Here is a 12955-nt window from a genome sequence, read left to right on the forward strand (position 1 = left end):
CTTTGAAAAAAAATAAATATAAATAAACAATACAAACTGCAACTTCTCTGGAGAAAATTAACTATATGAAGATTTTCAGTAAATTTACAGTATATTTACATTTATTTATTGCATTTCTATTTTTCCCGTATTTTTGTTTCTAGTTTTTGTTTACATATTCGTTGCTGCCAGAATCATGCATGTGTGTGAAAACAAAAACACAACTTTTGTTGTTAAATACTTTGCAAAATAATATAATAAATGTAAATAAACAATACAGTCTGCAACTTTTGAGAAAATGAAATATAAAATCAGTAAATATAAAGTATTGTTTTTTCATTTATTGTCCTTTCCCCCCCCCCCATAAGTTTCTGGGTCAAATTATGAGGGGTGCTCATTGTACAGGCCAACCGATAAAAAAAGGTGCTTCTTCAATATTGTAGCGAAATCAGACAGCTGAAAAGTGGATTTTATTCAAAAACATATTTATAATTACTTACACTTTTCATCAATTTCAACAAAAACCAATGTTATTTATCTAATTGTCACGTCACAATTAGTTAAATCTTTCATGATTCAACAAAACAAATGAGTTTGACTATGTTTTGTCATGTGACATTTGCAGTAAAGGCATGAGAAATAGCTTAAATTTCTAATTCCTTCAAAAACTATTTCCTTTAATTATTAATTTATACCTTATCGCCTTGTGTGCATTTTGGATATTTTCATTACTGCGACATGGTATTTCATTAAATACTACATCAATATTTCGATTAATACAGTACTGAACAAACAAAATTACATTTGAAAGCAATATTCATATTGAGAACAAACATAAGAAACATACATTTTTTGCCTTTTTGTTTTTTGTTTGTTTTGAGCCACAGCTATACATGCACACCAGATACAACTAGTAATACAATGAAAGACCACTAGCAGCATATAGATAAGGTACTGAGTATTTTGTGCAAACATAATCTTAAGTTACAAAATGCGAGTTCTTCAAAAAAGGAATTCAGTATCTGGGATTCAAAGTTAGTGACAGGGTTATACACAGCCAGATCTGTATAAAATCAATTTTGATTCCAAATTAATTGTGTTTTAAAGTATGGAATATTTCACTAAAAAAATAATGTTATTCAAATAAACTTTAAGTTGTAATAAAATATATTTGGAATATTAAATTTTTAAACAATAAACAAACAAAAGTTAATTTAGAATGAACAAATACCTTAATAGTTTTAACAAAACAGTGGTAGGATTGACCTATGATGTCGGTTGGAAAACAAAGGAGAGATTTTTAGATATACACTTAAGTAGACAGTCAGAGTGAGAGAAAGGACTCAGATAGCAGATGGGAGTTTTTGGCTTTTGTTATGATCTGGTTTTATATAATTGTTATGATCTGGTCTTATAACCACATAGAAGTTGTTTAGTGGGACAACTAACAAAAATGCAAGAACAAAAAAAAAATGTTCTCAATCACTGTGAAAATGTTTCCAATCACTGTTAATTTGGAAACAAACAAGGAAACACAAAAAGTTGTCTGGTATTACTACTTCACAGAAAATGATTTTCTTTCAGTATCTGGCAAGATCCAAGGAACCTGCAAACTAAGGTTAGTAGCCCATTACCAAACAGCAAATAATGTGCTTATGTTGATGGAACTGTCATGGTTGTTGAACTGTTCAGATTATAAATATGTTGTCGTGTTATCACTAGCATACATAAACGCTAGACAATATGAACCATGTATATATATGTACACATTACATGTATATATAGACTAGACGGTACTCACAGCAAAGATACAGCCATGGATACAAATTACATTGACTTGAGAGCAGATTATATATATATATATATATATATATATATATATATATATATATATATATATAGTAGCAGCGTGTGTGTGTCAGCCCATACCAGTAAACCGATCATGACCAACCCTCACAGCATGATGGTGTCCCACCTCGTGATAGTGCACACCATTTTTCAAAGTAAAGGTAAAGGAGATAGTCTCTGTATATTATATATACTCTCTTACAGCACACATCACTAGGCTGATTATGACTAAACCAAACATGATGATGGTCTCAGACCTAGGGATGGTGCACACTATTTTTCAAGATCAAAGTCAAAAGTTAAGGTCAGGATTTTGCTGTACATTTCACGGGTACCTGAGCATACAGCAAAGCCACGCACAAAGTGCAGGTATCTTTGCTAATATACATATGTCATACACCCACAACTATATAACTGAATTAATCAGACAATTGTTCTCATCTAGAGTGCTATTTGCACAATGTTTCAGTTGATGTAACCTCTGACCTTCTTCAGGTATAAAAGTTGCCATGTTTGGCAAAGAGGAAAAGGAGTGGAAAGGGGGTTAGCTCTACACTCCAAGGTTACATCTTTTTGTTTTAATGGAAAGTAAATTTACAAAAACATTATAAAGTCAATAAAATTATCCATCAAAAAGCTAGGGGATATTATTTCCAAATTATTTATGGCTAAAATTTTAATAAGATCCATTGACCAATTGTAAGTTCTTAGAAACATAAAATTACAAAAACAAGATGGTTGCCAGTGAGACATAATATTAAATAATTTAGAAATGATACACACTAGTGTTTAGCTTGATAATTTTATTAACTTTATGTTTTATAAATTTACTTTCAACTAAAACCAAAATGCAAAACCTCGAAGTGTAGAGCTAATTCCATTTCCCCCCCCCCCCTCGCTTTTCTTTTTGCCAAACCTGGCAACTTTTACACCTAAAAATGTCAGATATTACATCAATCAAAAAGTTATACAGTATAGATAACACTTAAAATCCAAATATTTTCTCTTTGTTTGAAGTTTTCTCCCCTTGAGTGGAAACTCTTCTCGGTGAGAGTCAAAGAGTGGTCTCTGTTTATGTTTATTAAATTGCCATCGCTAATAACGTATTGCACCTGTTAAATCATATCTACACTTATCTTTAAAGGTATATAAGTGTTAAGTAATATTTAACACCTGTCTTGAAAGTCTCCAGAGAGACAAGTCACCAATAAAATTGGCTGAATTTTTTTTTCCTTTTAAATGTATAAATTAATTCATGCAAACCTACTGCCAAACAAAAGCTAAGACGAAGAATAAGATTTCCGGTAGGTAGCCAAATCTGAAGAAGTCCTGAGATAAAGAGCAAATTTAATAAATAAATCAAGAAGTTCAACAGCAGCAACAAGACGATGACTTACCCAATGCATGTCTCCATTCCAAGCTAAACCAGCAGCTATTAGTAAACCAGGCCAACAGAATGGGTAGTGGGTCAGATAGCCACGGCCTGTCCAATTGCAAACAAGCATGCCTAGGCCAGATTGACTAGAGGCACATTTCACAGAATTAAAAATGTTATAGATAGCAGCTTCAGGACACCCAGCAAGGCTATTCCAGGCAGCGGTGCCTGGACAGACAATGAAGCCATGCCTAAAAATAAAAACAAAAAATGCAAACATTGATAAAAGGCAGAAAGTAAATTGTGGTTGGTGAAATATTTTGCAGGTTTTCACTGTTAACCTCATCAGAATCCCATTATTTAGCTGAATAAACCAATTACTGATCTCATTTGATTGTTACATTTGCACCCACAATCAAGAAACAAAATCAAGTCTATACATACATGTAGGTGTTCATGTGCTGCTCTTTTTGTTTTTGGTATTGATTGCTGTTTCATGAGTGACTGTGTTGTTTAGTGGTTGACGATCATTCAATCAACTACAACGAATAAACTTTTCATGCATGAAATACACAAGAAGACTTTGCTAAGTTCTTCAAGGTTTCATTGGCAAGAATTTATTTGAGGAGAGAGAGAGAAACTACATAACTAAAATTCTAAAATTATTTCCTTCTTACCTTAGTTTTCTAACTTGAAAATTGAGAGATGCAGACATTGAAATGATATTCACATTATTCTGCATTATTGCACCAATATGCCATGTCTCATCCACAGTTTCGAGAGCAAGACTGACAGAAACTCTTCTTTTTGTTGACACATCATGATCATTCAATTATGTTTTGTCTAGGGAGTTTGATCTGTTGACACCCACTTACTGAGATCACCATTTCTGGGTACAATTCAGGTAGGTTATTCTGATATGTACTACTGTGACCTTTATCCAAATTCATACTAGCTAACTTAATAACTATTTATTGGTATAGGGTCCATACTAAGATGTGTCAGGACAGTAAGAAATTAGATTTTTAAAAGGTTTTCCAAGTGGAATGCATTGAAAGCAAGCACATACCAACTAATGTGTGTGCGTATATATATATATATATATACGCACACACATTCGTACGGTCGTTCGTACATCTAAACAATATGATATAAATGCGGGGGTGCCCCAGGGTTCTATCCTTGGACCTCTATTGTTCCTGATATTCATAAATGACCTCCCCGACAACATTGCCTCTGAGATGGGTATATATGCTGATGACACTACACTCTATGGCAGGCACGACAGGAAGACGAATGAACATATTTCTAAAGAAATGGCAGAAACACTAGAGGAAGACCTCCAATCTGTAGTGGAATGGGGACAAAAGTGGTTGGTCGCGTTCAATGCTGCCAAGACTAAATTAGTTTCATTCAATAATTACAAGAAACCCTCTCTACCACCCATAGCAATGGCCAACGACTCTTTATCTGAGAGTCCATCTTTCAAACTCCTTGGCCTAACGTTCACAGGAAACATGAGTTGGAACAATTACATTGAAGGCATTGCCAGGGCCACTGCAAGAAAGGTGGGCTCTCTCTACCGTGCTAGAAAACTACTAACACCCGAAAGTATCCTGTACCTCTATAAGGCCACCATTCGCCCATGTATGAAGTATTGCTGCCACATCTGGGCTGGTGCATCTGCTACTAGTCTCTCGCTCCTTGACAAGGTTCAAAAGAGAGTCGCAAACCTGATAGGCCCTGAACTGGCATCTAAGCTTCAGCCTCTGTCCCATCGACGAAATGTTGCATCCCTCTGCCTTTTCTACAAGTATTTTAGTGGTGAATGCTCTGACGAACTGCAATCACTTGTACCCCCACGACATGAGCACCCTCGACAAACCCGACAGGCTGCTAAATCCCACCCCCACACTGTAGAGATCCCTAGATGTAAAAGATCTTTTTACTCCAATAGTTTCTTCCCCAGAACCGCTAGACTCTGGAATTCCATTCCAGGTCCCTGCTTCCCCAACAGTACTGACGTGCAGAAGTTCAAGTGTAACGTGAACCGACACCTTGCTGCCCAAATCCCTACATAGTACCCCAGTAGTTGTTGCCCCTGATAGTAGCCCCCTACACCAAAGTGGCAATTTGCCTTGTTTGGGGTGAAAATGTAATAAAAAAAAAAAATATATATATATATATATATATATATATATATATATATATACTAGCATGGATACCCGGCCTTGCTCGATGGACATAAAATTCGGTTTGGACAGAGCTGCTATACTAAGGATATTGAGCAACCCCCCCCCCCCCCAAAAAAAAACGGTAACTGAGAACCTGGAATCCCCCCACCCACCCAAAAAAAAATGAATCAAAACAACTTTTGTTTTAATCCAAACAGCAGGAAGTGCCTGTGCGAGCGCAAAAAAAAAAAAAAATAAATAAATAAAAAAGGCAGGCTCAAACCTGGAACGCGAAAGGAAAGAAAGAAAGAAAGAAAGAAAGAAAAAGGTAAGTCGCAAATGCTTTTGCTCACCAGACCATAAAAACTTATGAAATCATGACCCTGAAAAAATAACGTTTATAAACATAAACACGTATGTAATTTGCAAAAATGTTGTAGTTTGTTGCAATATTTTGGACCTATTAATGGGGTATGATCCCACACAGTCGGATGATTCTATTTATAAACGATGCTGCTAAGAACTGACGAATCAAATTAATTCACGTTCTGCTACCAACCAATCAGAAACCAGAATTGCTACATAAATATTTAACCTTTTCTGGAGCAATTTCACATGTTCTTTCCCCGGGTTTCGACTGTCTGTGGAACTGTCTACTACAAACAAGTCACCTCCCAGGACTTGTGTGTAACAGCGAACCATCTGAAACTGTTCTGAAACTCAAAATGGCTTACACTTCTGAAGGTTATGGGCCCAGTGTGCGTCTTTATTTCGATGGATCTGAATCAAAATTCGAATTGTGGCAAGTTAAATTTCTGGGATATCTACGAATCCAAAAGCTACACAAAGTACTACAAACACAACCTGAAAACAGAAACGACCCCGACTTCATTGAAAAGAACGCAACTATCTTTGCGGAATTAATGCAGTGTTTAGATGACCGAAGTCTATCACTGGTAATGAGAGAAGCCCTGGACAACGGCTGCAAAGCATTAAACATATTGAGAGAGCATTATTTATCGAAAGGAAAACCCAAAATTATTTCTTTGTACACTGAACTGACCTCTCTAAAACGAATGGAAGCCGAAACTATTACTGATTATATTATAAGAGCTGAGACAACTGCAAATTCTTTAAAAATGTCTGGTGAAGTTATAAGTGACAGTCTGTTAATTTCCATAGTCCTTAAGGGATTACCGAGTGATTTCAAGCCATTTACCACCATGATAACCCAGAAAGAAAAACCCATGACTTTTAGCCAATTCAAGGTAGCACTCAGAAGTTACGAAGAAACTGAAAAAATGATCACAGAAAAAAACGAATCCACAAATATCATGAAATTTAAAAATACACACATAAAAACACCAAAATCAAATTATACCCATGCCAGGAATAAAAAACGCAACTTTGCCAAAAGCAGGTTTTTTCCTAAGAAAAGTACAAAAATTATTTGCTATAATTGTGGACAACCTAATCACAAGAGTTTCCAATGTAGATACAGGACTCAAAATGGCGACTACATTAAAAATGTAGAGAGCTCTGTTAGCGAACATACATTTTTATTTTCGTGTACATTTGATGCGTCAACAAGCAATAATAATTTTCTTGTCGATTGTGGGGCCATGGCACATGTGATTACAAAGGAATTTGATTTTATCAATTTTGACCTCAACTTTAAGCCTCAAAATCATTTTGTAGAACTAGCTGACGGGAGTCGAGTCAATGATACCGTTTTGAAAAGAGGCAATGCGAAAATCTCGCTAAAGAACAATAAATGTGAATTGTGTTTCTGTATTCTAGAAAACGCTCTTCTAATCCCAAAATTTAAACAAAATATATTTTCTGTACAAGCTGCCACAAAACAAGGTGCAAATATAAACTTTAGCCCCAATAAATCAAAACTGGTATACCCGAATGGAACTGTATTCGACATTAAAGAAAATGGAAGACTATATTATTTAAATAGCGTAGTCCCATCAAAAACCGCCTGCCATGATCTACAGACATGGCATAAAATTCTTGGACACTGCAATATTCCTGATATCAAAAAGTTGCCGACTGTAGTTGATGGAATGCAAATACAAACATCAAAAACCTTCAACTGCGATGTCTGTACGCAAGGGAAAATGACAAACTATCAAAACAAGATACCAGACAAAAAGGCCAAAAAAAATCCTATCAATGGTGCATTGTGACTTGAACGGTCCCGTAGAACCGATGGCCAGAGAACATTATAGATATGTGTTGAATTTCGTAGATGACCATTCAGGTTTGATAATGGTTTACTTTTTAAAGAACAAATCTGATACCCTGCTAGCAACTAAGAAATATCTGGCCGACATGGCCCCCTACGGTGAAATCAAGTGTATTCGCTCTGACAACAGTACGGAATTTACCAATAAAGATTTGAACTTTTACTAATTAACCATCATATCAGGCATGAAACATCAGCTCCTAGATCACCACACCAAAACGGGACTGCTGAACGTGCGTGGCGGACACTTTTTGAAATGGCAAGATGCCTACTCATTGAATCAAAACTCAATAAAAACCTCTGGACGTATGCACTTATGGCGGCAGCCTATATACGCAACAGGTGCTTTAACAAAACACTATCTAAAACTCCATATGAATCTTTCTGCGGTAAAAAACCAAATTTAAGCAGAATGCATATATTTGGTTCAACTTGCTTCGCATATATGGAGAAAAAGAGTAAATTGAATATTAAAGCCGACAGAGGTATATTTCTTGGATACGATAAAAACAGTCCAGCGAATTTAATATTTTTTCCCGAAAAAAATCAAATAAAAAGAATCCGGTGAGTAAAATTCAGACACGTTTAATTTTACAGACGAAAACCCGTCATATGAAGAGGATGAAATTATATTACCTCAAATAATTAGAACAAACGAAAACAATAAAAATGACGGAGACGAGAGTGTCCATGATGATGATGAAGTCGAAAGATATCCCAAAAGAAATAGAAGACGACCCGATTTTTTTGTGGTCGACAATATAAAAGATTATCAAATCGACTATTGCTATTCAATGGAAAATGCGCCAAAAAGCTTCAACGAAGCAATTAATTCAGAACATTGTGATGAATGGAAAATTGCCATGAAAAAAGAAATAGATGCCTTAACCGAAAATGATACCTATACAGTAGTGTTTCTCCCAAGAGATAAACATGTTATTTCTACCAGATGGGTCTTTACAAAAAAGAGTACAGCATCAGGCGTAGAACAGTTCAAAGCAAGATTTGTTGCTAAGGGGTGCTCTCAGATTTACGGTAAAGAATACTTTTCTACGTTTTCGCCGACCACAAACCTAACGACAATCAGAATTTTACTGCAAGTCGCATCACAATATGACCTAAACATCCATCAAATGGACGTAAAAAATGCTTATTTGAATGCCCAAAAAGACTGTGAAATTTATATTACCCCTCCAGAGGGATTTATAATGAAAAATAAAAATAGCGTGTGGCGACTTAACAAGTCATTATATGGTCTAAAGCAGAGTGCTCAGTGTTGGAACACAGTATTCCATGATTATATTATTAAACAACAATTTAGACAATGCGCTGTAGACCCCTGTTTATATACCCAACACAAAGACGATAAACTACTGATTTTGGTTTTGTGGGTCGATGATATTTTGATCGCATCAAATTGTGACATAATGATGTTAAGAACAAATTAAGTAAAAGATTCAAAATGACCGATCTTGGCAAAATATCCTGGTTTCTGGGAATAGAATTTACTCAAAGCAAAGGACTTGTTACGATGACTCAATCGAGATGCATCAACAAAATACTATCAAAATTTGGAATGGGAGAGTGCAAGAAATACTCTACACCGATCGAAAATGATATTAATAAAAATATACACGGATAAAGCTACGTTTTTTCTCAAAACTTGTTGGTGAATTCGACTGAATAATTTTTTTTTTCTTTCACTGCCCTGTATGTTTATAGATTTCTATATATTAAAAATACAGACCAGCGAAGTTCCACTTATGAGAAGGCTCTTACATTTTTGCATGAATATCAGCGGAAAACCCTAGGGGTAATGCTCAGAGTATATAGATTTCTATATATAAAAAAAAAAAAAAAAAAAAAAATTAGTTCTGGACAAGATGTTAAACTGTATCCATTTTATTTGTATTAACACTTTAACCTAAAACTTTAAAAAAAAAAAATCTTTGTAATTTTCCTTTTTGACATTTGAACACAATTAAAAATGGCGTCTTTTTAAATGCTAAAATTCTAAGATCCAAATGATTTCTAATTTTTGTTATGTCTAAGTAAATATAAAAATATATATTTATTTTTGAGCAGAACAAACACAAGGGACTTCCCTATTATAAAAAATAGGGAGGATGTTGCAATATTTTGGACCTATTAATGGGGTATGATCCCACACAGTCGGACGATTCTATTTATAAAAAATGCTGCTAAGAACTGACGAATCAAATTAATTCACGTTCTGCTACCAACCAATCAGAAACCAGAATTGCTTCATAAATATTAAACCTTTTCTGGAGCAATTTCACATGTTCTTTTCCCGGGTTTCGACACGGTAAGAATATTTTGTTCTGTGGAACTGTCTACTACAAACAAGTCACCTCCCAGGACTTGTGTGTAACAGCGAACCATCTGAAACTGTTCTGAAAGTCAAAATGGCTTACACTTCTTTTTTTTCTTATTTTCACATATTATGCATTCAAGGGATCACTCTTTCTGATAGTACCGGTTTCAACCTGGTCCTATGCGGCTGACGAAAATTTTTAGCTGACACACACAAACCAATGTTTGAGATTTATATAATAGACTAACGGGGATACTCGGCATTGCCCGGGGGGATTTTGAGGTGTGTGTTGAGCACAAAAAAATAGTGGTAGTAGGCAGGCAGGCTCAAACCCGTGATGCGAAGGCAGCAAAAAAAAGTGAAAGAAAACCTGATATCTTACCCCCTACTCCACAACGCGACCGGAGGTGTAAAGCGTTCAAATTTAATGCCATCATCATCATGATGGGCTCCTTGTCCGAACCAATGTGACTCTTCCTCTCCAGAGTTTCCTGTCCTCCATCAGCTGCCCCAGACCCTCAGGTTCACAGTTGGTGTCGTGTGCTATTTGTTGGATGTACGTGGATCTAGGTCATCTTCCGCTTGCGCGTCTATGTCGTGGAGTCCATAGCAATACATCACTCACTAATTCATGCTTGCTCCTCAGACAATGACCGGCAAATCGTAGGCGTCTTTCTCTGATGGTATTAGATATGGCTGGTAGATTGCCATAAAGTTGCTGCTTCGTGGGATGATTTTGCCAAGATATATTTAATATTGTTCTTAGAATACGGGTGTATGTGCCGTCTAGTTTTCTTTCCAATCTTTTGGTGAGTGTCCAGGTGGTAGCACCGTAAACAAGGACAGACTCTACCACTGCTCAGAAGAACTGCCCCTCAGTTTGTCAGCCAGTCTCGAAGTCCACACTGAATGTAGCCCATCCAATGCGGTCCATGTCCTCGAGATGCGAATTCTGATATCTCTCTCCGTGGAAACTATGTTGCTGCCCAGATACGTAAACCCAGCAACCTCCCTCAGCGTTGATCCAACCAAAGCCCGATTTCTCCCTTCACATTGAAAGTCATAAACTTTGTCTTATCCGCATTTATGTGGAGACCAATGTCATTTGCAGACTTTTATAGCTTACGTAACACTGTTTGCGCATCAGCAGTGTTGTTCGCAAACAAAGCAATATCGTCTGCGTGATCTGCATCAGTTATGTGTGCTGATTGATGACGTCTGCTCCTGGATTCATTTAGGGTGAAGCCTAGCATGTTGTGTATATCAACAGAGGTGCGAAGTACAAAGTCAATCAAAAAAGTCAATCAAAAGATGACTTGCAGAAATGGCGTTGCTTTTAAACCTCCCACGAAGGTCATTTTTAATGTGGGAAGAAAACCAGCTCCCCCAAAAGAGTGGGCATTCTGCAGTATCCAAATAAATAGTAATTGTCTCAGTATGAAGCGTTTCTCCTAAATTGACCAAGGACCAATTACAGAACAGATACAACCTGGCGAAGACCAAGAGTTGTTGATTGCGTTTGATTAGTTTTGCTTTAAATACACGAAAAAGACAAAAACACTCGAAACGAGGGAATTTTTTAAAACTCGATCAAAAACAGATAGACGATGTCCGTTTGCAAATCTGAGATATTATGATCTAGGAAGTATAAGAAAACTTCTCCTGTAATCTAACCAACATGAGAACTCCGATGCAAAAAGCCTTTGTGGACATACACGAACGCGCGCGCCCATTTTGCCTTTTATTTATTAGACTAGTGGGGAGTTCCCGGCGTTGCCTGGGTGTTTGGAGGTCTGTGTGTTGGGGGGTGGGGAGCAGACAAAATGGAAACTTAACCCTGTTTAAATATTAAAAAAACGATGTTAAACTTCTTAAAAAAATAAAACAAAAAAAAACAGCGATTTCAATATTAAAACTTTAAAAATGGAAAAAAAAAATTTTTTGTAAAAGAAAAAAAGGGAGTGATAGCAAATAGGCTGACAACATACAACTGCGCTACAGTAACAGAAGCAATGTAAGACGTTAAATTTAGCAATTAAAAAGTGAAGGAGTTCAAAGATGTGCTTGATTTTATTGAGGTCAAACATCACGCCATGGGAGAATGAAATCCCGCAGTTATTTCTGCGAGTTTTTTTTTTTTGGTTTTATTTTTTCTCTCCCCAAAATGAATAGCAATTATCTGATATGACGGTTTTCACCGACAGTGATCAAAGCGCTCATTACTTTTCTGGATGTGCTGCACGAGTGGTGAGGTTTGTTTCAGTTTCGCGTTTTTATACTGAAAAGCCAAAGACACGAAAAAAATATGGTGAAAATCGCGCGTAAAAGTTGCCCAAATTAAACATACACACCGAGTCATTTTGTAAATCTTAGATATCATCTCAGTAGAATATAAAAAGTTATAAGAATGAGCGACCAACCAGAGAACCACCCCAAAAAAAGCCTTTGCCGGACATACACAAAAGTGCACACATTTATATATACACTAGCTTGGATGCCCGGTGTTGCCCGGGTGTTTGGAGGTGTGTGTTGAGCAAAAGAATAAAAATAAAAACAAACAAACAAACCAGTGGTGACAAATGTTTAAATTAAGGCTAGTCAATCGGAAAGAGGGGATGACTTTTGAAAATATCGGCGAAAAAAGTGTCTCCTCCAGTAGAAAAGTGCCCAGTTGATTAAATTAATGTTTTTAGCCAATTTTTCGATATTTGTCGTCTGAAGGGTCGAGTTTCAAAATGATACCAGTCTCATAAAAATTTGTCGACTTTATGGAAAGTTTTAGGCTGACATACATACATACATACATACATACATTCAAACAGACAACTGAGATTTATATGTTTGCCTGGGTGTTTCGAGGTGTGTGTGCTCTTAAATCAAAAAGAAACACTGAGGGGGGGGTAATTAGGTAGAATCGAACCCAAAGCCCTGAGGCGAAGCTGGAAAATAAAATGTGAAAAACACATGACACGTTAACTGCTCGGCCAGCA

The 12955-nt window shown here is 36.3% G+C and overlaps 1 protein-coding gene across 1 annotated transcript in view; it reads right to left on the reverse strand.

Annotated features, from left to right (window-relative positions):
• The window catches only part of LOC145256388 (uncharacterized), a 215744-nt gene that overhangs the window by 25685 nt on the left and 177104 nt on the right, over positions 1–12955 (reverse strand). Inside the window, exon 17 of the mRNA XM_080115240.1 lies at positions 3225–3453. Within this exon, the coding sequence (XP_079971366.1) occupies positions 3225–3453 (229 nt within the window). The remainder of the gene's footprint in view (positions 1–3224; positions 3454–12955) is intronic.

This window comes from Euprymna scolopes, chromosome 3 (assembly GCF_053919585.1).
Source record: "Euprymna scolopes isolate OS-2025 chromosome 3, ASM5391958v1, whole genome shotgun sequence".
In the NCBI taxonomy this organism is placed as follows: domain Eukaryota; kingdom Metazoa; phylum Mollusca; class Cephalopoda; order Sepiida; family Sepiolidae; genus Euprymna; species Euprymna scolopes.